Here is a 26,586-nt window from a genome sequence, read left to right as displayed (position 1 = left end):
GGGTTTCCTCACTTTGGCTTCAGCCATGAGGACTAGGAGCTTTACTTCTCTAAAATAGAAACAATGTGTTTTCAAGCGCAATCAGACACATCAATTTTCTACATTCCCCAAAATGGTATAATTGGAAATGACTCCGACTGTCAGCACACAGCAAGGTGCTCATGTAGTTACAAACAGGGAGTCGCAATGCTCACTTGTGCTTTGCCAGTCATATTTATAGAGGGAGCAAGGTCTGGTTGTTCAGTTGTTGCTAATTCTTTTTCTATATCTAAAGGGGGGGGGGCTAAAAATAATAGATGAATAGTGTCAGCTGTTGCAGGTGAGCTGGTTGCACTTTCCAAAATGGCAGACGTATTTAGCACAAGAACTGAGGTAATTGATGGTGATGAGCTCTTGAGCAATAAGATGAGATTTCTCCTCGCACAGTGCTTTGTCATCCTGTGGAAACTCATGGCCATGAGGAGGTCAAGTCATTGAGAAACTGGAAATGGAGAATAAGTGTTCCATAGTTCATACCCCCAAATGCAGTGCCCTTTCAGGGCATAAAACTGTGATCTACTTTCAAGAAGTATCCTCAGGCCTGCCCATCCATGCCTTGAGGCTGGGGGGCAAAGACAGGAGCCCTGCTTGAAAGCTGGCCTGCCTAACCTCTCAACAACACCTTAAGGCTGGAGGAGGAGGCCAGAAGTCCCTCAGTGGCTGGTGAGGAAGGGCTAAGAGTAGGGGGTTAACTTCTCTGAGGCCCAGAGACAAGGAAAATTGTTCAGGTTATGGAGCCATGTGGTTTGGGTTTATAGGAGCCTGCACTGGTTTTTGACCCTGCTCTATTAGCAGTATTGTTTAGATATAGTTATTGTTGCCACAACAATACAAAAATTCCCTGCAGGACCTAAAGGTCTTTTGCATTGTTTCAGGGAATAGTACAACCCTGTAAAAGGTTCAGAGCCATCTTGAGCGCAACATGTAAATGATTTTTAAAATTAACCCCCCATAGGGACATTAGTCCTTGCGATTGAGAACTGTGAGTATTCTGAAATAAAGCGCAGAAGAAGAAAAATGTAGTTTACTGAAGTACTGGTGTCAGTTTGCAGCTTTGTTATTGTTCCATTTGAAGGAAAGAGACACTGAATAGGAAATTCGTTGGCCAAGAGATGACAATATGACGTCCATGAATATGAAATCCAACTCTTTTGTTCTTGTTTTTTAAAAAGGAACTTTGTTGACATTTGCCTTCCCTGCAAACGATGATAAATGTTGGGTTCAAAATAAACAAACCAAGACCAAATTCCCATGGAGATTGCAACATCCTTTAGGGACTCGGTGCTAATCTGAAACTTGTGAATGCGTTTTAAAGGGTTAGATGCAGAGGATCTTGCTTTGCATCAGTTTGCAGAGGTCAATGAATTGTCATTTGTTGTATTGGTCACAGGTAATTTGCCAGAAAACATCCCCCACCCCTCCCCCAGTTTCCAATAAACATTACAAAAAGTGGCACCTGCCCATGAAAATTAGCTCTCGTTGTAATTTGCTGCAGAAGGGTTGTCCAAGTTACAGATAAATGATTGAGATTGCAAATCTAGTAGATTGGCCACATCTTTTAAAACACACTTAAAAGGAAAGCATCTAAATAACCTGTGGCATACCTTTTACTGTTCTTTTTTTGTTAGGGTAGATCAAGCCTATTAAGACACAAATAGTTTAAATACTGGAGTTATAACAGCATTAGCTAAAACACAATACAATGGTACCCTCTGGTTAAGAACTTAATTCATTCTGGAGGTCCGTTCTTAACCTGAAACTGTTCTTAACCTGAGGTACCACTTCAGCTAATGGGGCCTCGTGCCGCCACCGCGCGATTTCTGTCCTCATCCTGAGGTAAAGTTCTTAACCCGAGGTACTACTTCCGGGTTAGCAGAGTCTGTAACCTGAAGCGTTTGTAACCTGAAGCATTTGTAATGCGAAGCACCACTGTATATAATGTAAAGAAGCATAATAGCAGTTACATTGGTCACTATGAGATTACTGTGCAGCATTTTCTTGCTGTGTGGGAGCTGACGGTCTCTTCTGATTGTATCTTCTATGCATCCAGATAATTGCAATGCCCAGACACAGTAAGATAAGGGTTTTCAAGGCGTAAGGCACATAAATCAGGTATCTGTATAAATGAAACAGAATCATAATCATAATAATACGCCACCCATTCGACTGGGTTGCCCCAGCCACTCTGAGCAGATGTCATATAATTGCTGATAGAAGAAAACAGGACTATTTCCCACCATTCTCTAATATAGAAGCTTTGTGGATTAACACACCACAGCCGGTGTTCCCATGAGCCTTTCTGAGGGGATCATCTCAAATGGCACTCAAGGGTGACATCTGAGTGCTTCAACCGCCTCCCTGCCTCCTGCCCCTGCCCCAGGGACACTGACTTCAGGAGTACAGGAAAACTAGGAGGAATGGCAGCTAAAAATGATGGAATATGCAGGCCTAACCAGTAGGGTAAAAGAACAAGGAGATCAAGTTTATAAAGAGGAATGGAAAAATTTTGTGGAGCATTTGGATATCATTGTGAGAAAGTGAAAACGCTTGCAGGATTAATGTACATTCAACAGTCTAATTTTGATTGCGGTAATATGAAAAGGGGGACCCCGGTGGCACTGTGGGTTAAACCACAGAGCCTAGGGCTTGCTGATCAGAAGGTTGGCGGTTCGAATCCCTGCAATGGGGTGAGCTCCCGTTGCTCGGTCCCAACTCCTGCCCACCTAGCAGTTCGAAAGCACGCCAAAATGCAAGTAGATAAATAGGAACCGCTACAGCGGGAAGGTAAACGGCGTTTCCATGTGCTGCTCTGGTTTGCCAGAAGCGGCTTTGTCATGCTGGCCACATGACCTGGAAGCTGTACGCCGGCTCCCTCGGCCAATAATGCGAGATGAGCGCGCAACCCCAGAGTCGGTCACGACTGGACCTAATGGTCAGGGGTCCCTTTACCTTTAATATGAAAAGGAGGAGAAATTGGTTGGTTGGAATACAATAGGCAGCAAGAATGGGAAACCCAAAAGACCCATGGAAGGAGAAGAAGGGAAGTTGATGTATTATGTTATGGGTGGATGTTTATTTGTGGAAACTGTATAATTGAAAACTTTATTTAAAAAAATTAATTACAATTAAAGGAATACAGAAAAACAGGCCTTGCTAGCCACCAGGAGGTGGCAGCATGAAAACCTTTTAGAAGTTGCTGAGCCAAAATATCAGTGATCTGACATGTTTACACAAAGGAAATCTCAATACTTACTCTGTTGGAGTAGGACTGAAGCCTGATTGTTCAGTTGTTTGTTCTTGTTTGCTAGTTATTAGAAGGCGATCAGGTTCTGTCTGCCTGCTAATTGCTGTTGTTTCTTCTGAATCTTAGGAGGAAGCTGAACAAAGATGAAGAAGTGGACAGTTTCAGCAGCAGTTGCAGAAGAGACACTGAAGCATAGCTGCCAAGTTTTCCCTTTTCTTGCGAGGAAGCCTATTCAGCATAAGGGAAAATCCCTTAAAATAAGGGATAACTTGGCAGCTATGCACTGAAGAGACCAAGAACTTCAGAAAATGTGAAGAGGGACTGGCAAATAAGGGAGAGTTCCAGTGAAACAAAACAAGTGCCATGGTCAGATCACTCCCTGGTGATCACTCCCTGGCTTCTCCACAACCTTTCCCATCTGCAGGGAGGTGAGACCAATTTGAATGGTCTGCCTCCGCCACTTAATGGATCCAAATGGCTTCCAAAGAGTGGTAGGGGCAGTGCTTTTTTTCTTAAAAAATGTTTAGGGGTACTCTCATTTTGACTGAAGAAAATCACCATTTTGTAGTTAAAATCAGGGGAAATAAATACAGTCGCTAAATGGACAAAAGTGCAAAGATTCACAACATGTTTAGGAGTATGTGTACCCCTGCGTCCCCCCAGAAAAAAACCACTGGGTAGGGGATACGTTATCCCATGTAGATGACCTCTCAGCTGATCCTCTGGTGGCCCACTGGAATGTGTAGTTAACCAGGGTTATAGACTGTTAGCTCTGAAGTGCCCTCTCCAATTGCATGGAGCTAGAATGACTATATGGTTTTCCCCAGGGCTGGAGGTGATGAAACGATCACTGAGAGGACTAGGGCGCTGGTGGGGGGCGGAAATGTCCTAAATTGGACTGAACATAGGTTAGAGCTCAATGTAGAGCCTACCAAGTCGCAATAGCGATGGCAAAGAAGACCTTTTTCACCGCCTCTATGGCATCTGTGGAAAGCAGTTCCAGGAGACTCTTAGGTGGTTTGTAGTCTAACCTTTGCAATTGGGGTCCAAGGAGGACTCCAAAATGTCCAGCAATGATTTTGCAAAGCTTTTTGCAGATAAAATCGCTCAGATTCAGAAAGAGGTAGACGCCACCGTGGTAGCAGGGCTGGGGTGGGAGAGTTTCAGCGCTCTGTCTAGTCAAATTGTATAGGATCAATTTCAACCTGATTACCTCTGAGGATCTGGACAGTCTGTCTGGACTAGTGCAACTGACTACTTGTCTCCTTGACCCTTGCCTATTCTGGCTCATAAAAGTGAGCCAGGCTGACTGAGACCCTACCTGCCTGCAGACTGTCTTGCCAGAGTGGTGCATGCTTTGGTTATCTCCTGCTTGGACTACTGCAATGCACTATATGTGGGGTCACCTTTGAAGGTGACTCAGAAACTACAATTAATTCAGACTGTGGCTGCCAGACTGGTGACTGGGAGCAGCTGCAGGGACTATACTGTATAACACCTATCCTGGAAGCTCTACATTGGCTCCCAGTATGTTTCTGAGCACAATTCAAAGTGTTGGTTTAAAGCCCTTAACGGTTTTGGCCCTGTATACCTGAAGGAGTGTCTCCTTCCCCATTGTTCAGCCCAGACACTGAGGTCTAGATCCGAGGACCTTATGGGAATTTCCTCATTGTGAGATGTTAAGTTACAGGGAACCAGGCAGAGGGCCTTCTCAGTAGTGGCACCCACCCTGTGGAACGCCCTCCAGTAAGATGTCAAAGAGATAAATAATTATATGATCTTCTGTAAACATCTGAAGGCAGACCTGTATCAGGGTGCTTTAAATGTGTAATGTTCTATTCTGTTGCTGTTGTTGTTACTGTTGTTTCATCTATTCCTTGATGTTCTGGAGATTTTTTTCTTTCTCCAATTCCTCATCGCTGCATTTCTCTCATTGCAAACAAGGAGAGGAGGAGAAGCATTTACCTGGAGAAACTGTCACATTCACCCTGTGTCTGATATTGAGCGAGATTAAACGATCTATAACACAGTAATAAACACCGGAATCATCCGGATTCAAATTGTCCATCGTCACTTGAAAGTAGTGCTCTTCCTTATTCTCTCTGAGGGAGACTCTGCCCACGTTCGCCTTTCCATCTGATGTTACTAAACTTTCGCATGAAGACGAAAAGAAGCCTTTTTTAGTTTTGCAAATCTTAGTGTTATCTTCAAAGGTTTGTTGATAATGGCAGCAAAAAGAGAGAGATTTTCCTTCATATCCATGCACTTCAACTGGACCAGTCAGTTGCCATGCCTCTGGGGGAAAGAAAGAGATCATTCATTGGAGTCAATAGGGTTAACACCATGCTCCTGGTGCTGTCCAGCTTCAGGAAATCCGATCCCCCTCCCTCACGTCTGGCAGCCAGAAATGGGAAAAACAAGAAGTTCTTACCAAGGTAATATATTTAATATTCACAGAGAGAGAGAGAGATGCATACTGCTGCCTCTTGGATAATGGCATTGCTCCGAGTAAATTCCCAACCCATCCGTCTCGCCTATTTAACAGTCGTTAACAGTCATCAACAGGTTTACCACTCATATCAGCCAATCACCCATTCCCACCACCCTTCTGAGTAATACCCCTCCCCACCCTCTGACTATACATAAGGGTCTGGTGACTTCTGTTTCAGTGTATCTGAAGAAGTGTGCATGCACACGAAAGCTCATACCTATGACAAATTGGTCTCTAAGGTGGGACGCAGGTGGTGCTGTGGGTTAAACCACAGAGCCTAGGGCTTGCCAATCAGAAGGTAAGCGGTTCGAATCCCCGCGACGGGGTGAGCTCCCATTGCTCGGTCCCTGCTCCTGCCAACCTAGCAGTTTGAAAGCATGCCAAAGTACAAGTAGATAAATAGGTACTGCTACAGCAGGAAGGTAAACGGCGTTTCTGTGTGCTGCTCTGGTTCACCAGAAGCGGCTTTGTCATGCTGGCCACATGACCTGGAAGCTGTATGCCGGCTCCCTCAGCCAATAACGCGAGATGAGCGCCGCAACCCCAGAGTCGGTCACGACTGGACCTAATGGTCAGGGGTCCCTTTACCTTTACCTTTAAGGTGCTACTGGAATGATTTTTTTATTTTGTTTTCACTGCGTCAGACCAACACGGCTACCTACCTGTAATGAATAAATTTGAATAAATCAATCCTTGTTTGGAAAGCAGAGTATTTAGGAGTTGGAACAAAGCCTAAACCTAAATTGAGTACACAGGTTTCCTCAGGTGTAAGTGTTTTATGAGATAAGTTAACCACTAATGAAGAACTGGAGTTATCTCATCCTATTTCCGGTATGGGCGTCTGATACGTTGCCGGGGAAAAGAACCATAGGTAAGTCCTGATCTGAGTCTAGGTTCCCTATCTTCATCTGTTCCACTCCTACTAGAAAAACTAGAGTTATCATAATCTGCAGGAGTGGTCAAAGATTGCTGATTAGAAGGCCTATTGGACTTTTTTTCAACCTGTCCAGTGGGGGTAAGCCATAGAATAGTCATTGCGATCTTTACTAAGTTTCTTCTTTTTCAAATTAATGAGTTCATTAGAGAAGTTCTTAATATCCTGTTCCCTCTTTTGTATGAGTTTGTCATAATCAAGCTTGTTTAGCTTGGCTTTAGTACATTATTTTGCCTCCTCTATACCCTTATTAATCTTATCCAAACTAACTACAGATTGTTCTATAATTAACAACATTAAATCATTTGAACATTGAATTTTTCCACAAATGCCTTATCCTCTTTAAATAGAGTAGGTGCCTTCGGGATGCGTAACCCTCAAAGAATCAGATTATTCTTGACATACTCTGTAAGTGAGGCTGCATGCATCTCTAAACACACTTTTTGCTTTGACAAACTCAAAACGTTCGTGTCATCATTGAACACCTGGTCATTTTCACTATGGAAGAAGGTAAACATACTTAATAACTTGTCTTTTCCCACATCAGTGTACCCAATTATTTTTAGTATAATCAGCCATGGCAAAATCCAAAGTCAAGACCACTAGAATGCCTATATTACGCAAATCCAATTGAAAAAACATGCAAACATAATAGGCTGTATAATAACAATTGTAAAGTACATGCTGGACTTGGTGGTCAACTGAATAAGCTACATTTTAATATGTTATGTCACGATGTTGATTTTGACATTATGAGAAGCTGTATTTAATTTTGAGAAGTAAGGTAAAGGTAAAGGGACCCCTGACCATTAGGTCCAGTCGTGACCGACTGCGATGCTCATCTTGCGTTACTGGCCGAGGGAGCCGGCGTACAGCTTCCAGGTCATGTGGCCAGCATGACTACGCCGCTTCTGGCGAACCAGAGCAGCACATGGAAACGCCGTTTACCTTCCCGCTGTAGCGGTACCTATTTATCTACTTGCACTGGGTGCTTTCGAACTGCTAGGTGGGCAGGAACAGGGACCGAGCAACGGGAGCTCACTCGTTGCGGGGATTCAAACCGCCCACCTTCTGATCAGCAAGCCCTAGGCTCTGTGGTTTAACCCACAGCGCCACCCACGTCCGCTAATGTTGAGTAGTTCCAAGTAAATAACTTTACAATTGTTATTATACAGCCTATTATGTTTATGTGTTTTTGCAACATGAAACAAGCCTTGTCTCATTTAACCATTAGTTACCTGCTTAACAGGCAACATAATATCCTTTTAGAAAGAGAAAAATTATCACAATATTCACTTCCTCTGTCCCCCCCCCCAAGTAAATTAGAAGCAATTCTCCTTATCTTTGCAAGTCTGTGTACACACTTACCCAGCAGTAAGCACCTTTGGGGTTAATTGCATAAGGTCACATTTATTCCCTCTTTTGAGTTTCCTGTAGAACTTGGAAACAGGACTCACCTGGGAGAACAGTAATATTTACAGGGAATCCATAATCAGAGCCAGTTCTTTCTATGGCACACCAGTAAATCCCAGCATCTTGCTCTTTGAGGTTCTCCAGTCTGACTGTGAATTCCAAACGAGTTTGATTATCCTTGATAAAAATTCTGCTAGCCATCTTTTCTTCTTCAGATCCTGTCGTCCGAACAACTATTGTACAATCTTTCCAACTTCCTTTGCACCAATATTTCACATGTTTCTTAAACCCAACATCGTATTTGCATATCACAGAGAGTGACCTGCCCAGAAATCCACTCAGTGCTTCAGGACCATTCAGATCAGACATGCAACCTGAAAAGCAGAATAAACCTGGAGTGAGGTATTAGCTCTCCAACTAGTATGCCTCTTGTATCATGGAAAAATATAAAATTACACATCCCCATGTTGCTTGTTAATTCATAGGTTACTGCATCCATATAGCCCACATTCCCAGCACCAAGGGCCGCTTTGTCGACTTCAAAGACCCTGCCACTGAATTCTAACTCCCAGGAGCCCCTGTTGAAGCATGGTCAGATCTGGAAGAGATCAGGGAGTGACTCTCCAAACTGATAACACGATGGCATGGGCAGAGCTGGGTGCTCCGGTACCCAGAGCGGCACACATGCCATGCACCTGGGGGTGGGGTAATCTGCCCAAGGGGCGGGGCAATCCACCCACAGGGCCGATCAGCGCGACTGCGTGATCCTCCCCAGGGGCTGATCTCAGCACGCCACCATGATCCTCCCCTACAGCGAGCAGGGGGGAGGGGGAGACCCGCGGCTTTGTCACTCACTGCTTTGCCACTTGCCGGGCTTGGGGGAGTCGCAGGCGGGCGGGCGCACCGAATGCCACCCCCTTCAGGATGACACCCCGGGGCACCCCGTGCCCCTGCAAACCATAGCCATATGAAATGGCCACGGACCACCCAAGGACAGATATAGCAACAATCTGGGGTTGGGAAACAAAGCACCAACACTGTAGCGCCCTTTAGGGTCAGGGGCCCATTGGGGAAGCGAGAGCTGTTTGCATCTGTGCAAGCATGGACCCTAATAAAAAGTGAATAAGGTACCAAATCCATCTCTCAACTGAGAGGTTTAAATATTGGAACAAGCCTGCTCTTAAGTCCTCATAGTTTGGGCAAATCAGTAAGCAGTGGGGTAGCTCTTGAGGAACACTGAAGATTATGTGCATATGGGAAAACTCTCTTCCTAAGGAATCTGGTGATAGCATTCTTCAACTATGGCAGTGTGCATTGACTGGAACTGCAGAGAAGCCATGCTCTCTCCTACCTCCGATCCTACCTTCTCTTGCCACACACAGCTCATGTCCCTTTATGAAGTCTTTTTTTTTTTTTGCAATTCACTACCATCTTTCTCTATTCCTTACCTGGAAGCAGCACCCAGGTGAGGAGCATCCAATTCCTCCAGAGGCTCATGGTGCTGTTGCCTTCCCTGCTCAAGGGACCTGGAGGGTAGCCAAAGTCTCCCAGGAAGCTCACGGGGGGAAAGAGGGGCACTGCAATGTGTTGGAATCCAAGTGCCAGAATAAGCTCCGGCTAAATGAAACAGAGCTTCAGAAAGTAAAAGTAGGAAGGCTTCTATGTTACATGTTTGATGGGCAAGACTGTGGTTAGTGTTGTTCTGCTTTTATGTCCTGCACAAGCAGAATGGGAAAAGAAAGGGCAGCTTCAATGGGTCGGGCGAAGTGTCCATCAAGTCCGCTCACCCCCAATCTGAAGAAGTGTGCATGCACACGAAAGCTCATACCAATGACAAACTATTGGAAGGTGCTATTGGAAGGATTTTTTTTTTATTTTGTTCCCTCTTGGTGTGGCAGCATTGCAGGATGGCAAGGCTCCACTGGGGCCCTGGAAGGGGGAACTGGAACTGCCTTGCCCTTCCTGATGGAGTTATCCCCCCCCCTCCACTATCAGGAACTGGATCCTAGCCTGCACCCTGCTTTGGTGATTGGGGATGCAGGCTGGGACTTGGGCTGTGCCAGGGGGCAGAGCGAACAGGGCAGGAAGGCTTCCCTCGGTTCCACCCACTTGCCCATTTAAGCATCTCACACCTGGGGTTCCTTCATTGGGTTTCCCCACCCGCCTAACCTCAGTTTAAGCTGATAGCCAAGGACTTTGCTGTGGCTACAGTGGTCACCGTCCTTTAAAGGGCCGGATTAGCCCACCGGGCTAATTGGTTCTGACCCGGTGGATTTGCCTACCTCATAGCAATTGTCACAACTGGTTGGGCATTGGGCCAATCCTTTGTCTTGGATGGAGGGGAGGTTGTAGTCTCCGCCTGCACCTCAAAACGCTGGGGTATCCCATTAAAGGGATCTGGGGTGAGTGGCCATGTTTGCGTGCCCAGGCAGGGCTAGGGCTGAAGGTACAGTCCCTTGGGGGTCACCTTATCTGATGTAAGTCTTAGGAACCCCCACCTGGACTGACCACGTGTCACTTCCGGCAGACGGGCCGGAAGTATTTCGATTGCCCCATGCCCAAGCCAAACCTCTTTCATCTGTATTCAATAAAGTTGTGGCCTGTTTTGACCCAAAACCAGTCTTATAGGTCTCTTAGGTATATGGGTTTGGGTATGGGGAGCATCATGCTTGGACCTGCAAGTTCACCGTTCTCTTTCAGGTCAATTCTGTGTCCAGGGCAGCGAAGAGCAGGGGGTCACAGGGGGGTGGCACTGGGGTTTTTTTGCCTCTAGTGCAGCAGAACATCCCGCACTGGACATGAGTTGTACAATTATAACACCCCATAAGCAAATCACAAGAACCTGCAGTATGAATGTTTATTTATTTATTTTACAAAAAATATGTACTGTATTGTTGATTGTAAGAAAATCCAAGTGGTTTTCCAAAATATAAAACAGAACATTTAAGTTATTGATAAAACCTAGTTAAAAACAACTTTCCCAAACTCCCTTCTCAAACCTTATTTTAAACTGCTACTTCGCCTCAGTGTCAACTCCTGTTCTCTGCCCAAACCTCTGCCATGTTTTGCAATTCCCACTTTTTTAAAAATAAACACCCTAGTCATAGGGAATAATGTCCCGAGGGAAACTTTGAGTATCTTGAAAGAAAGTGCAGAAGGAGAAAAAGGTACTATACTGAAGTGTTGGTGTCAGTTGCCAACTTTATTATTTTAAGTTTGAGGGACAGAGAAACTGAAAAGAAAATTGGTTTGCCAAGTGATGGCAATATGACGTTCATGAATATGAACGGTTACAGGTAGGTAGCCGTGTTGGTCTGGGTTGAAGTAAAATAAAAAAATTCCTTCAGTAGCACCTTAAAGACCAACTAACTTAGTTGGTCTTTAAGGTGCTACTGAAGGAATTTTTTTATGAATATGAACAGCACTCTCTTTCTTTTTTAAGGAAGTTTGTTCACATTTGCCTTCCCTTCAAATGATGATAAATGTTGGGTTCAAAATAAACATAAAGGTAAAGGGACCCCTGACCATTAGGTCCAGTTGTGACCGACTCTGGGGTTGCGGCGCTCATCTCGCGTTATTGGCCGAGGGAGCCGGCGTACAGCTTCCAGGTCATGTAGCCAGCATGACAAAGCCGTTTCTGGTGAACCAGAGCAGCACATGGAAACACTGTTTACACCCCCGCTGTAGCGGTACCTATTTATCTACTTGCACTTTGATGTGCTTTCGAACTGCTAGGTTGGCAGGAGGAGCTGGGACTGAGCAACGGAAGCTCACCCCGTCGCGGGGATTCGAACCGCCGACCTGATCGGCAAGCCCTAGGCTCTGTGGTTTAACCCACAGCGCCACCCAAGGCCAAATTCCCATGGAGACTGCACCTTCCCACAAGGAATTCTCACTTGTTATATTGATCACAGGTAATTTGCCAGAAAGCTCACCCCACTCCCACAGTTTCCAATAAGCATTACAATAAGTCACACTTGTCTATGAAAAGTAGTTCTCTGAATCTTGCTGCAAATGGACTATCCAAGTTACAGATAAATTATTGAGAATTCAAATCCAGTAGATTGGCCACATCTTTTAAAACACTGTTAAAAGGAAAGCATCTAAACTACCTGTAGCATACTTTTATTGTTCTTTTTTGGGGGGCGGGAGATGAAGCCAGTTGGTACACAAATAGTTTAATGTCAACTAGAGTTACAACAGTGTTAGCTAAAACACAATATATTATGTAAAGAAACTTAACAACAGTTACATTGGTCACTATGGAATTGCTGTGCACGATTTTCTTGCTGCGTGGCAGCTGAAGATCTCTTCTGATTGTCTTCTATGCATCCAGATAATTGCAGTGCCCAGACCCAGGAGGATAAGGGTTTTCAAGGTGAAAAGCACAAAAATTGGGTATCTGTATCAAAGAAACAGAATTATTATTATTATTATATCCTGCCCATCTGATGGGGAAAGTTCTGCTACTCATCACTTGGGTGTCCGAGCCATGATGCCTCTGCCAGCCCCTGAGATGGGTTGCCAAGTGTTACTGCTGACAGACACAGCATGCCAATAGCAGACAGCAGGCCTTGCTGGCCTTACCTTTGGTAAGGGCACCATACAGGGTCTGCCAGCCAATGCACATAGCACTCCATCTCACAGCTCATTTTTCCATTGGGCAATGAATTTTTAAAGAGATCCTGGACTCAGCTACACAGCTGCAAATAAAATGTTTTCATGTGTTGCAATTTGCCATATGCAAATGTGACACTAGGTGGCGAGAGCAAGCTATGCAAAATTCAATGTATTTTTCAAAATGTTGTTTTTTAAAAAACATTTTCACAGCGGTTTTTTAATATGTATGTAGATTAAACCCCTGTTCCCATTGCATTTGACATCTCAACCACAGGAGGGTAGTTCCAGAGATATTGCCGGGAGGTGGGTTGTACTTGCAGGGCGAAAAGCTTTTAGAGGTTGCTGAGCCCACAGATCAATAATCTCACGTGTTTACACAGAGGGAATCTTAAGACTTACCTGTTGTCAGTAGTGTTTAGAGAGGGATCAAGGTCTGGTTGCCTGCTAATTGCTGTTGTTCCTTCTGGATCTGAGGAGGGGACTAGAGAGAGAGCAAGAAATGGACAGTTGTGGAGGAGACACTGAAGAGACTGAGAACTTCAGAAAATGAGAAGAGAGAGCTGGCGAATAAGTTCATGCTCCCAAATGCATGAAGGCAGCTTCAGTAAACAAGCTGTGATCTGCTTTTAAGAAATTTGCCAAAGAAGTTTATCCAGCCCACGGCAGGGCATTGGCCAGGCCCATCTGGATCCACCCAGACCTGTTGGTCCTGATGACACTCAGCTCTCCTGCTGCCCTCCAAACAGCCCCACAACACCTAGGAACATGGGAGAGGTGGTGGAAGCAGCATCTGCTGCCTGTCTCTGGAGTCATCCCTGTGACCAGCATCCCTGTGGGCTTGTTCTGTGGTGTTTGGAACGGTATGTTTGTGTTTCTTGGCTGCTCATGGCCTCTGCTCTGCTTCTGGCTATGTGTATCTTGTAGGGTATATTCAATAACACGCCCTTTGGCATATCCCCATGTATGCTGCGGCGGCTGTGTGAGTGTTTGTGTACTGGAAGAAGCAAAGATCACCAGTGTCGAAGCAATGATTCTTCAACATCAACTTCGTTGGACTGGTCATGTTGTGCAGATGCCTGATGATCGTCTTCCAGAGCAACTACTGTACTCTATTCCGAACTTTAAAATGGAAAGCGTAATGCTGGTGGTCAACAAAAGAGGTTTAAAGATTCTCTCAAGGCAAATCTAAAAAAAAAAAATGTAGTACAGTCAACCCTTGGTTTAAGTACGCTTCGGTTTGAGTACTTTCAGTTTAAGTACTCTGTGGACCTGTCTGGAACGGATTAATCCACTTCCCATTACTTTCAATGAGAAAGTTCGCTTCAGGTTACGTACACTTCAAGTTAAGTACTCTGTGGACCCGTCTGGAATGGATTAATCCACTTTCCATTACTTTCAATGGGAAAGTTCACTTCAGGTTAAGTACGCTTCAGGTTAAGTACGCTTCAGGTTAAGCACAGACTTCCGGAACCAATTGTGTACTTAAACCGAGGTACCACTGTTTAAACACCAACAACTGGGAAACTGGCCTGCGAACGCTCCAGTTGGGGAACAGCCTCTACCAAAGGTGTCATGGGCTTTGAAGACACTCAAACGCAGGACAAAAGGGAGAAATGTGCTAAGAGGAAACCCTCACCGTGATTGACTCCTGCCCGGAAACCTATGTCCCCACTGTGGAAGGACGTGTGGATCCAGAATTGGCCTCCACAGTCACTTGCGGACTCACTGTTAAAACCGTGTTTATGGAAGACAATCTTACTTGGCTACGAGTGATCGCCAAAGAAGAGAGTTTGGGGTGCTTGTGGGGTGTGCGGTGTGGATGTGCTGTGAGGTATGGGGTGTTCTGGGTATGTTCAAGAAAGTATACAGCTGAACCAATGTTATCGAACAAAAACAAGAAGGTGCGGACATATTTGTGAGAGGCTAGTGATGAAGCACACCTCAAGAGAAACAAAATGTTTGCTGCAGTACGACAGAGATTTTATGAGGTTTGTTGGGATCACACAGTTGAGTTTGGTTTTGTGTTTTAAATGTCTTTGTTTTGAACTTGCCAATTGCCTCAATCCATGGCAAGCAGGGCCAGTCAAGGGTGTCTTGCCACTTGAGGCAAAAGGCCTCATTGCCTCCCCCCCTCCAACCACCACTCTTCCCAGATCCGGGCCCCTGCTGTGATTCCTTAGCTGCACCACCCATCCCAGGTGTGGTGAGCACGCTGTGGCAGCAATGTGAGCATAGAGTGGACAGAGAGGGTACAATAGCAGTGGAGGCAGTGAATTCCTTAGGCACCTGAGGTACTGGCCTCACCTTGCCTCATAGGCAGGCTGGCCATGTACAAAACCCCACAGTTTGCTTCAGAGGCACCCTTAGAACATGCCAGTGACATGAAACAACTTCTTGGGCAGGTAATTCCAGTGGGAGATCTGTTTCCCTGCCTGCAAGCACAACAATTCCTCTCAAGTCAACACTTTTGCTTGGGATGGGACAAATCCTTAGCTTGGCATTGGTTTCCTCATGTGCTGACATGGGGCTACTGCAAAGTCAACCTGGGGATCTGCTGTATTGCAGGCATGTCCTTTGGGATCTTGAACTCTATCCCAGTCCATTCAGGCAACCATGCTGGCAGGGGAATCTGTGGCAGGAGACAATTCTGCAAACATAGGTTTCCCTAATGTCAATTTTACATCTGCATCATGAAGCAACAAAAAGCAAGCCTTGTTTCATTTACTATTATTTATTATTATTTACCTGCGGGTGGCGCTGTGGGTTAAACCACAGAGCCTAGGGCTTGCCGATCAGAAGGTCGGCGGTTCGAATCCCCGTGACAGGGTGAGCTCCCATTGCTTGGTCCCAGCTCCTGCCAACCTAGCAGTTTGAAAGCACGTCAAAGTGCAAGTAGATAAATAGGTACCACTTCGGCGGGAAGGTAAACGGCATTTCTGTGTGCTGCTCTGGTTCGTCAGAAGTGGCTTTGTCATGCTGGCCACGTGACCTGGAAGCTGTATGGCGGCTCCCTCAGCCAATAACGCGAGATGAGTGCCGCAACCCCAGAGTCGGTCACGACTGGACCTAATGGTCAGGGGTCCCTTTACCTTTACCTGCTTAATGGGCAATATAATATCCTTTTGGAAAGAGAAAAATTATCAAAATATTCACTTCCCATATATATATATATATATATATATATATATATATATATATATATATATATATATAGAAGTAGCACCTCTCCTAATCTTTGCAAGCCTTTGCACACTTACCTGCGAGTAAGCCCCTTTTGGGTTAATGTGCATAGGGTCCTGCTTATTCCCTCTCTGATGTTTTCTTCCCGTTTTAGCTGTATTTGGCTTTCGATTTCCCTGTAGAGCTTGGAAATGGGACTCACCTGGAAGAACAGTAATATGTATACGGAATCCAGGATCAGAGCCTCTTTTCTCTATGCCACACCAGTAAACCCCAGCATCTTGCTGTGTGAGGTTCTCCATTCGGACTGTGAATTCCAAACCAGCATGATTGTCCTTGATAGACATTGTGCCAGCTTTCACTTCTTCCTCAGATCCTGTAGTCTGAACAACTATACTACATCTCTTCCATGAGCTTCCTTTGCACCAATATTTTTTATATCTCTGATACCAATATTCATATTTGCACATCACAGAGAGTGACCTGCCTAGAAATCCACCCAGTGCTTCAGGACCAGTCAGAGCAGACATGCAACCTGGAAAACAGAATGAACCTGGAATGAGGCACTAGCTCTCCAACTAGTATCCCTCTCGTATTGCAGAAAAGTATAAAATTACACAACCCCGACGTGTCCGGATGAGAACTGTGGCCTTGGCAATAAGGATGCATGGGTAGAGATTTCTTTATGGCTGTTTGTGTGACCAACACGCAGAGAAGAAAAGAGACACTCTTAATAACGCTGTTGCTCAACCAGTTCTGCATGGAGTGGCACACCCTCTGAAGGATACTTTTGGGAGTACTCCCTTGAATCCATTCCTGTCCCTGGAAGCCAGGACTGCCATCAGCAGGCACCCCAGACTTTCATTGAAAAAGCTTTTTAATTAATTTTTTTAAAAGTACAGTGGTGCCTCGCTAGACGAAATTAATTCATTCCACGGGTCTTTTCTTATAGCGAAAAAATTCGTATAGCAAATTCCATAGGAATGCATTGAATTTTTTTTTGAATTTTTTTTTTTTGCCCATAGGAACGCATTAATTGAATTTCAATGCATTCCTATGGGAAACCGCAATTCGCTAGACGGATTTTTTGTAAAACGCATTCGTCTAGCGAGGCAACCTCCGCTCGAAAAATCCTTTCGTTAAGCGGAAATTTCGTTAAGCAGGGCATTCGTTAAGCGAGGCACCACTGTACAGGCAACCACCAATTTTGCACGATGGAAGGGCGTGCACCAGCTTGCTCCACCCCATTATGCCCTGTTCCACCACCCATACCGCCCCATTTCCAGCCACTTCTGGGTAACTGTGATTTTTGTCCAATTGTTGCGCATAAATCTGTTGTTTCCTGTATACCAGACAGCCATAAAGAAAATTAGAAATCACAATGTGGAGGCAATAGCTAAGGCATAGTAGGCAGATACAGAGATGCTGCTGGTGCAGCTTAATCATTTTGGGGGAAATCCTATAGCTAGATCTGCCGGGATGTGCAGCGTAGGATTCAATGGAATCCAGTCCTGGCACAGTCACCAGCTACCCCCTGCACCTGGCACAGCCAAGCCAGGTGCACTTAAAGCTGGAGCAAGCCCTGAAAGTTGGGCACGGAAGGTGACTTTGTGCTCAGCGCTCTGGGGAAAGGCACTTTGGATTTCCTGCTGCAGGACTGACAGTTCTGGCAGGGATATGGGTGGTGTGTGTGTGTGTGTGTGTGTGTGTGTGTGTGTGTGTGTGTGTCTGACTGTGACTGTCCAAAGTGAGAAAAGGTGGCAAAGCACATCTGTATGAAATGGCCGCTGAACACCCAGGGACACAAACAGCAACCATCTGGGGTTGAGAAACAAAGCACCAACGCTGTAGCACACTTTAGGGTCAGAGGGCCATTGGGGAAGTGACAGCTGTTTGCATCTGTGCAAGCATGGACCCTAATAAAAAGTGAATAAGGGAATAAGTTAAAAGTCAATAAGGTGCCTAATCCATCTCTCAACTGAGAAGTTTAAATATTTGAATATTTGCTCTTAAGTTCTCATAGATTGGGCAAACCAGTAAGCAGTGGGGCAAATCTTCAGGCACATTACACATTACTTCCACAAACTCTCTTCCTAAGGAATCTGCCAACAGCATCCTTCAACTATGGCAGCGTGCATAGACTGGAGCTGCAGGGAAGCTATGCCTTCCCCTGTCTCTGATCCCACCTTTTATTGCCATACACAGCTCACGTCCCTTTTTGGAGTCTTGCTTCACAATGACCACCTTTCTCTGTTCCTTACCTGGAAGCAGTCCCCAGATCAGGAGCGTCAAAGTCCTCCAGAGCCTCATGGTCCTGCTGTCTTCTCTGTTCAAGCTAGAGGGAGCTGGAGAGTAGCCAAGGAAGCTCGCGGTGGAGGAAGAGGGGCACCACAATGTGTTGGAATCCAACTGCTTTAATCTCTGGCTGAATGAAGCGGATCATGAAGCAGAGCTTCAAAAAGTGGAAATGGGAAGGCTTCTTTGTTGTATGTTTGATGCGCAAGACTGTGGTTAGTGTAGTTCTGCTTTTATGGCATGCGCAGGCGGAATGGGAAAAGCAAGAGCAGCTTCGATGGACCGGGCCAAGTGTCCCTCAAGCTCTCTTTCCAAGAGTGGCCAATCAGATGCCTCTGGAAAGTTCACAAGTACGCATGTTTCTAATAATACCAGATGCTCCGCCTGGTTAGATGGTACTGGATCAGGCCAAGGGTTTCCAGGAGCAGGCAGCTAGATGCCTCTTGAAAGTTCACAAGGAGGAATGAAAGTTATATTCATTGTTCAGCGTCAGGTACACAATGGTTAGTAGGTATTGAAGAGGCTTATCCTACATTAAAATATCTGATCCTTTAAACAAAAATCTGTTCCAGTCTGATCACCTTGAATTGCCCTTTGAATTATAGGAGGAAGTAGGACTGTGACAGTTTCTACAGAATATTACAACATGTTGTGAGCCCCAACGGAGTGTCAGAATCTGGGGGTCGAAAGGCCAGCTGGCTCAGCCCCAGCTGGAGTGTCTCCCTCTCAGCCTTCTTGCTGCAGAGATCCATCGACCTCTGCTCTAACGTGATCAGTGACTCAAGCTTGCAGACTTGAGCACACTTTACTTAGCAGTGTAAACTGCACAACAGAAGAGGCCTGAGGCTATAGATACATACTAAACTACAGATATATTATACATAAATCAGGACAAAGAAACATGTCGTCTCTCCTTGCTGTCTTCTCGGAGAGTCAAAGCAAAATCAACACAGCGGAAGTTCCCCTCACGCCAGCAAACTGTGCTGGAATGTAAACAGACATGTGACACATAACAATCCCATGTCTGCAGCAAAGGGTGGAATGGAATTCCAACATGGATGACTGAAACGTTCCTGTTTCCAACTAAAGGAAGGCTCTGTTAGCTCATTCCATGCTCTTACTGTCTGAAAGTTCTTCCTGGTTCCTGGTGTTTAGTCAGAATCTTCTTTTCTGTAGCATGAAGCCATTGGTTTGAGTCCTATGAGTCCTATCCTTCGGAGCAGGAGAAAACAAGCTTGCTCCATCTTCCATGTGACAGCCCTAAAGATAAGATGGCTATCATATCTCCTCTCAGTCTCCAGACCCTTGATCATTTTGGTTGCCCTCCTCTGCACCCATTCCAGCTTATCAATATCCTTCTTAAATTTGTGGCATCCAGAACTGAACACAGTACTCTAGGGGTGGATTGGATGTGCCATTGGTCCAATCCCAGTAGGGCTTTACTTTTGTTCATGTGCCCTCATGACAACCTCACATATTCTTTCCAACTATGAGGGGTTTTTCTGAACTCCCCTCTTGTTTGTCTTCTCCAGGGTTGTGATGACAGCTGAGGAAATGTACCTCCTCCTTTTTGCCAGCACAACTGAAGACAATCCCTGCGGTGGGCTCACCACCCGATCTGATCGAGGCGCATTGCCCCACTGGGAATAAGTGCAAATGTGCATAGAAGGACTGTAATCATCACCACAGTTTATATATGTAGCAATAGCAGTTTTTTATATATGCATGGGGGGATGTGGCCACAGCAGTGGAAGACTAGGAGGAGGAGTCGAGCATCTAGCAGTGGCAGCGAAGAGTAGGGGGGTCACAGGGGTTGGCACTGGGTTTTTAGCCTCACTGCAAAAACATCCCGCACTGGACATGAACTGTACAATAATAAACACCCCATAAGCAAATCACAAGAACTTGCAGGATGAATGTTTATTTACTTATTTTACAAATATACATATATGTTTGATTGTGAGAAAACCTAAGTGGTTTTTGAAAATATAAAATAAAACATTAAAATTATCAAGAAAACCCAGTTAAAAATAGCCTTACTATACTCCCTTCTCTCTGTACTCAAACCTTGTTTTAAACTGCCACTTTCCCTCAGTGTCTTCCCATTCACCCTACCCAAACCTCTGCCATTACTTATAATTGCCACTCTCTCCCTCTCAGTATGCCTCCATCCCTGCTTTGCTCAAACTTATGCCATTGATTTAAAGCAGGCACCCCCAAACTTGGCCCTCCAGCTGTTTTGGGGCTACAATTCTTGACCACTGGACCTGTTAGATAGGGATGATGGGAGTTGTAGTCCCAAAACATCTGGAGGGCCGAGTTTGGGGATGCCTGATTTAAAGCATAATTTTTCATCTCTGTGTCTCTCCCTTCTCATTCCCATTCCATGGCCACTGTTGTGTAACCTGCCTTCATTTTGCTCTCTTCCTCCACCCTGATTTCGTGAAAATCCGGGATTGTGATATAGTATTACAAATCCTCCAATGGGGCTGCATGATAACATTCTTACATTTTTATTATATAGAGAGACTACTAGAATATAAATGACACCAGCACGCACACTCAAACAAACACATGTAATAAAATTTCCAAGTGAAACTGATAAAATGCAAATGAATGTCAGCAAAAGGGGGGGGGGAATCAAGACTGTGACTGATCACTGTTTCAGAGTAGACAAATGCACAGTGACTTTGAGGCTGGACGACTTCTTTGGATCCTGGTACTTGAAGATGCAGAAGTTGAGGACACAGCAGAGTGACAACGGAACCAGCTGAGAAAAATGCCTTCTTGCATAGTTTGTTTCCTCTTTTCTTGTTGGGTTGAGTCATTGTCCAGATAGGAAGTTGTGATGGTTCTCACAGGGGTCCTTCTGACGTCACCTCTTCGGAGGGCTATGTCTTCTTGTTGCGCATCCAGATAATTGCAAGGACTGTACCCAGGAAGATGGGGGCTTTCAAGGCAATTGAAACCAGGAAGGACATGTACAGCAGGTATCTGCATTGGAGTAACAGAATAATATCCTCACTGGAGTAGATCACAAAGCAATACCCCCACCATTCTCTAACAAGATGCTTGGTGGCTCTGAATAGCATACGCTAAGATCCCAGAAGCTACAAAGCATAGCTTACAGAGTTGGGGGCTTATTGTGGGAACTCTGCCCCTTACTTTATGCCTTCAAGATCCACACAAAGTAAGGATTGATGATCAGTGTGGTGGAGAGCCAGTGTGGTGTTAAGAGCAGAGTTAAGAGCAGTAGACTCATAATCTGGTGAACCAGGTTTGCTTCCCTGGTCCTACACATGCAGCTGCTGGGTGACCTTGAGCTAGTCACACTTCTCTGAAGTCTCTCAGCCCCACCCACCTCACAGGGTGTCTGTTGTGGGGGAGGAGGGGAAAGGAGATTGTTAGCCGCTTTGAGACTCCTTCGGTTAGTGATAAAGCGGAATATCAAATCCAAACTCTTCTTCATCATCATCATTAACAATAAAAAGGTATTTGTACAGAATGACAATAAGGAGACTGACTGCTGACTGGCCACCGCTAATCTCCCTTGACCTACAGAACCCAAATAATCTATAGGAGCCTCCTGGAGGCTAAGAAATTCCTCCTTCCTGTACCTCATCTCATTTTACAAATTTTATTATTTCCTGAAAAACCCTTTTTAGCTAGTCCAAAATAGAGAGACCCTTCTCTTGGAGAAGATGCTCTGGGGCTATTTCAGGGTCCTGACTACTCAGGAAAACAAAAACAGGCATGGCTTGTAGGGAAGGAAATAAGGAGAGGGGGAGGCAAGGGAGGACTCTAAATAAAGCCTAAGTAGAGCATCACTGTGGGTAGAGCATCATGAAGTAGAATGGTATGGAATTTTTTGTTTTTATTGAGAGTTTTCAACATAAAATACAACAAAAACCAAACTAACCCAAAGAAGATAAATAGGAAAGAAGCAAGAATATGCCAAAGGAATGAAAACATTAGCAGGATGATATAAACCTGTGTAGTAAGAAATAATCAAATAGGAAGATAAGAGAAATTTAGTCAACAGATTCAAATTGGATATGCAGTAACAAAAAGATACACATTAAGTAACCGCAGAGGGAAGGGGAGGGGAGGGAAATGTAAATTGAATTTGTAAGAATTTTGTTTCTCATCTTAAAATGTTGGCAAATTGTGAAAATGAAAAATATTTTTTTTAAAAAAGTAAAGGAAGAAAAAAAAGAGAGGAAGAGAGAAAGAAGAGAGAAAGAAGAGAAAATAAACACAAGGCCCTCTATCACAATTATATCTTAATCCATATTCCACACACAGAAGAGTGAACCCTCCCATCTCTCACCTGGGAGCTTCCCCCTCTCCCCCCAGCCTCCCACCCTGGGAGATCCCCTCTGTTCTGCCCTTCATCTCCCACCCATCACCTTCCTGTGTGCATCTTCATTAATCCAAGACAGGAGACTTCAAAAAGCAATGCATAAATATAGATTGAATTAACAGGGAGAAAACAAATATTAAAGATCATTAGAAAAGCAAGATAAGAAGAGAAATAACAGAGAAGAAAAAGGTCTTCTGATTTTCTCTCTGCCTATTATGTATATAACAGTTATCCAAAATATTTAAAAACATGCGCTCTAAGTTCCTGGGATATCTTAAGCTGCATGAATTAATTATCATGTCATAGTATAGATTACCAGGCAGTGGAGCATCTACAGCCACACAGATTTATTTTTCAGCTAGGTGCTATTTTGCTGAAAAGGACTGAACTCTGAATTTCTCAGGAAATGCAAGAAGGAATAACGACCTAATTAACCTGGTTTATTAGTAACATGTGAGGTATACCTGATTTGAATGAGTAGGTTGAATAAATATTGTAAGTCCATTTAGTTAATTATAAGTTGAACAATTCACCCTAATCTTAGGTTTCTCTTAGGTGTCTCCCATCTACCTGAAGAGACTCAGTAAAAACTACATGAAGGTGGGAAAGATTTCAGATAGGAAAATGTTTTGTCTTTCTTTGGATATGTCAGTTTATTTTGTGTGTGTTACACTAAATTAACTATTTTAAGATTTGCCACCTTGTACCGATTTGTGGGACACAGGTGGCGCTGTGGGTTAAACCACAGAGCCTAGGGCTTGCTGATCAGAAGGTCGGCGGTTCGAATCCCTGCAATGGGGTGAGCTCCCGTTGCTCGGTCCCAGCTCCTGCCCACCTAACAGTTCGAAAGAACATCAAAGTGCAAGTAGATAAATAGGTACTGCTCTGGCGGGAAAGTAAACGGCGTTTCCGTGCGCTGCTCTAGTTCGCCAGAAGCAGCTTTGCCATGCTGGCCACATGATCCGGAAGCTGTCTGCGGACAAACGCCGGCTCCCTCGGCCTATAGAGCGAGATGAGCGCCGCAACCCCAGAGTCGGACACGACTGGACCTGATGGTCAGGGGCCCCTTTACCTTTACCTTTACTGATTTGTTAGCAGGGCTCCACCACGTGTCAGCAATCTCCTGCTACAATTTTTTTTGTAGCAGGAGATTGCAGACATTCAATTGCAGCCTTTAAATTGGATATCTTTCACCCTGTCCGCATCTGTATTGGGTTTGCTTTGTTACATATAGAATTGTTCTTTATTGTTTTTATTGCTGTTGTTTTTACTGTGAAATTGCTATTAGATATTTTTTGGGAAGAGGTTCATAAATGGAATCTCATTCACGATTAAAGAAATTCTTCTGTTCCTCTGGGAAGCAGAATATATAGACAAGTCAGAAGGAAATTCTTCTGTTCCTCTGGGAAGCAGAACAATAGACAAGTCAGTGTGGCTCAAACCAGGACCTGCTGTGAAGGAAGTTCACGCACCTGATAGAACTGATATCCTTGTGAAAGGCATCTTCTGGTCCTCTGGTAGTTTCTAATACAGAAAGAAGAATGGAAGATAAAGGTGTGAAATTGGGATGCTCCACAGTAAATCTATGAGTGACATAAACTTGACCTCAGCCTGAATAGATTAATCTTGGCGTCACTCAAATGGTAATCAATGGACCAAGTTTCCCTCTACATTCAGTCTTTCCAGATCAATCCATTCTCCAATCTCTATCTTGCATGGCCTACAGTTCATACAGGAGTGGCGAACACATATAGGATTTGATTGAAGCCAACATGACTCCTAGGGCTGCGGGTGGCGCTGTGGTCTAAACCACAGAGCCTAGGGCTTGCCGATCAGAAGGTCGGTGGTTTGAATCCCTGTGATGGGGTGAGCTCCCGTTGCTTGGTCCCAGCTCCTGCCCACCTAGCAGTTCTGGCGGGAAGGTAAACGGCGTTTCCATGTGCTGCTCTGGTTCACCAGAAGTGGCTTAGTCATGCTGGCCACATGACCCGGAAGGTGTACACCAGCTCCCTCGGCCTATAGAGAGAGATGAGCGCTGCAACCCCAGAGTCGTCCGTGACTGGACCTTTACCTTTACCTTAACATGACTCCTAGCATGGGCGTACCCAATATCAAAACTAGGGGGGGCAAGGGGAGGGGCCAAGGCACGGAAGGGGAGGGGCCACAAAGTGGGCGGGAACGGCGAACTCGCGCTCCGCCGGGCTGTGCCCCTCCCTAGAAGCAGGGCTGGTGGGCGGAGGCGGAGCCCAGCCCAGCGGAGTGCGAGTTCAGCGTTCCCGCCCGCCGCGCCGCGCTCTCTGGTTCCCCGCCGCGCTTGGCCTTGCCAGAGGGCGCGACGGGGAGCTGGAGGGAGGGCGCAGCGCGGCGGGCGGGAACGGCGAACTCGCGCTCCGCCGGGCTGTGCCCCTCCCTAGCAGCAGGGCTGGTGGGCGGAGGCGGAGCCCAGCCCAGCGGAGCGCGAGTTCGGCGTTCCCGCCCACCGCGCCGCGCTCCCTGGTTCCCCGCCGCGCTTGGCCTTGCCTGAGGGCGCGCCGGGGAGCTGGAGGGAGGGTGCGGCGCGGTGCGGCGGGAATGGCGAACTCGCGCTCCGCCGGGCTGTGCTCCGCCTCTGCCCACCAGCCCTGCTTCTAGAGTAGGGCAGCTGCCCTAACTTGCTGCATGGTGGGTACGCCCTTGACTCCTAGTTAAGGAAGCTGTAGACAAGGAACATGTGTTTGATCTGGTGAAAAACAATATAAGGAAGGTATTAACTGGAAAGAAGAGAGCTTTAATGGGATGAAGATAGGATACCCCATGGGCCACTCATATTTTCCCCAGAAATTGTGAGCATGAAAGCATAAACAAGAAGAAGCTACAAAGGAAATTGGATGGAGGTATGGGAAGAAACTCTTCGTAACACTTTCATTTTTAACTTCAAAAGAAGCCTTGAGACTTTCATTTTTTAAAAAAAATGGTGTAAGGAGAAACACAGAATCTTGAAATCTTGTGACCTGCTTTGATGGTGACATTTGGCTTAATGCAACTTTAGCCAAAGCTTAATATTTCCATATGTTCTGATGTTGCATTAAAAGGTTGGATCCCTTGGACAACCCTAATGCTCCCATCATACATGGGTCCCCTGATGTTGTTGGACAATGACCTGCATAATCTCCAGCCAGGTCAGGGATTGGAGCATTGTAGTCCATCCATCTCTGGAGACTGAAAACCAAGGAAGGCTGCTGAAGAACAATCAAACAAATTGGATAATAGGGCTGGAGAAGGCTGTCCTACAGCAATTAGTCCAACGGGGGAAAGCAGTCCTCTCCTTCCTCTATTCTCGCCATCCCTCCAGCTGTGATTCAACTTCCTGGGCTAAAATCAGAGCAGGGGGACTCATTAACCTACCTGTCACATTAACTGGAACCATCAGATCCAAACCTCCCTGCACAATCACACCACATTTGTACATGCCGGTATCACTGCTGGTCAGCTCATCAATTGTCACGGTGAATTGGTTTAATGAATGGTTGTCTCTGATGGAGACTCTGCCTTTCCTCACTGGCTCTTCTGAACCTGAAGTCTCGACAATTTTGTCACATGATGTTTTGCTCATTTCTTTGCACCAGTATTTCGGGTTTCCCTTATACCATTCATCGTATTTGCATTCCACAGACACCAGTCCTCCCAGGATTGCACGCATCTTGAGGACGGTCAAGTCAGAGAAACATCCTGAAGAACAAAAAGAAGCAGGCTAGGTTACAATCTTTCTTCTCCCCAGCAACAGTGTGTGTGTGTGTGTGTGTGTGTGTGTGTAAATTCCAAAGCTGGTCGGGGTGGGGGGCCCCAGTGCAGAGGCTTCATCATCACCCCTCCTTTTTCCTATATTCCATTGTTTTCGTCTCATACACCCTGAATTCTGACATAGTCACATTTATTTGGCAGAACAATAGCCCCCCACCAAAGGTCTGTGCACAGGGCCCCACAGACCATAAAGCTGCCACTATTCATTAAGATTAGTTAAAGGAGTT

The 26,586-nt window shown here is 45.4% G+C and overlaps 2 protein-coding genes across 2 annotated transcripts; both read right to left on the bottom strand.

The window, feature by feature from the left end:
- Positions 1-1,851: 1,851 nt before the first annotated feature.
- Positions 1,852-16,268, bottom strand: LOC132591653 (CMRF35-like molecule 7). The gene is made up of 8 exons (XM_060271053.1): positions 16,124-16,268; positions 9,570-9,698; positions 8,166-8,495; positions 8,077-8,090; positions 5,888-5,924; positions 5,249-5,395; positions 3,293-3,416; positions 1,852-2,155 (listed from the first exon to the last, which is right to left on the bottom strand). The coding sequence occupies exons 1-7, from the start codon at positions 16,266-16,268 to the stop codon at positions 3,406-3,408; spliced, it is 813 nt and encodes a 270-aa protein (XP_060127036.1). The 3' UTR covers positions 1,852-2,155; positions 3,293-3,405.
- Positions 16,269-20,383: 4,115 nt separating this feature from the next.
- LOC118081472 (CMRF35-like molecule 5) lies at positions 20,384-26,275 on the bottom strand. Its single transcript, XM_035107955.2, has 3 exons — positions 25,964-26,275; positions 24,052-24,103; positions 20,384-21,210 (listed from the first exon to the last, which is right to left on the bottom strand). The coding sequence occupies exons 1-3, from the start codon at positions 26,256-26,258 to the stop codon at positions 21,108-21,110; spliced, it is 450 nt and encodes a 149-aa protein (XP_034963846.2). The 5' UTR covers positions 26,259-26,275; the 3' UTR covers positions 20,384-21,107.
- Positions 26,276-26,586: the final 311 nt, after the last annotated feature.

The sequence above is a fragment of the Zootoca vivipara genome, chromosome 2 (genome assembly GCF_963506605.1).
Source record: "Zootoca vivipara chromosome 2, rZooViv1.1, whole genome shotgun sequence".
Lineage (NCBI taxonomy): Eukaryota > Metazoa > Chordata > Lepidosauria > Squamata > Lacertidae > Zootoca > Zootoca vivipara.
The sequence above is the reverse complement of the archived record's forward strand: the minus strand, read 5'-3'. Positions and strand labels throughout refer to the sequence as shown.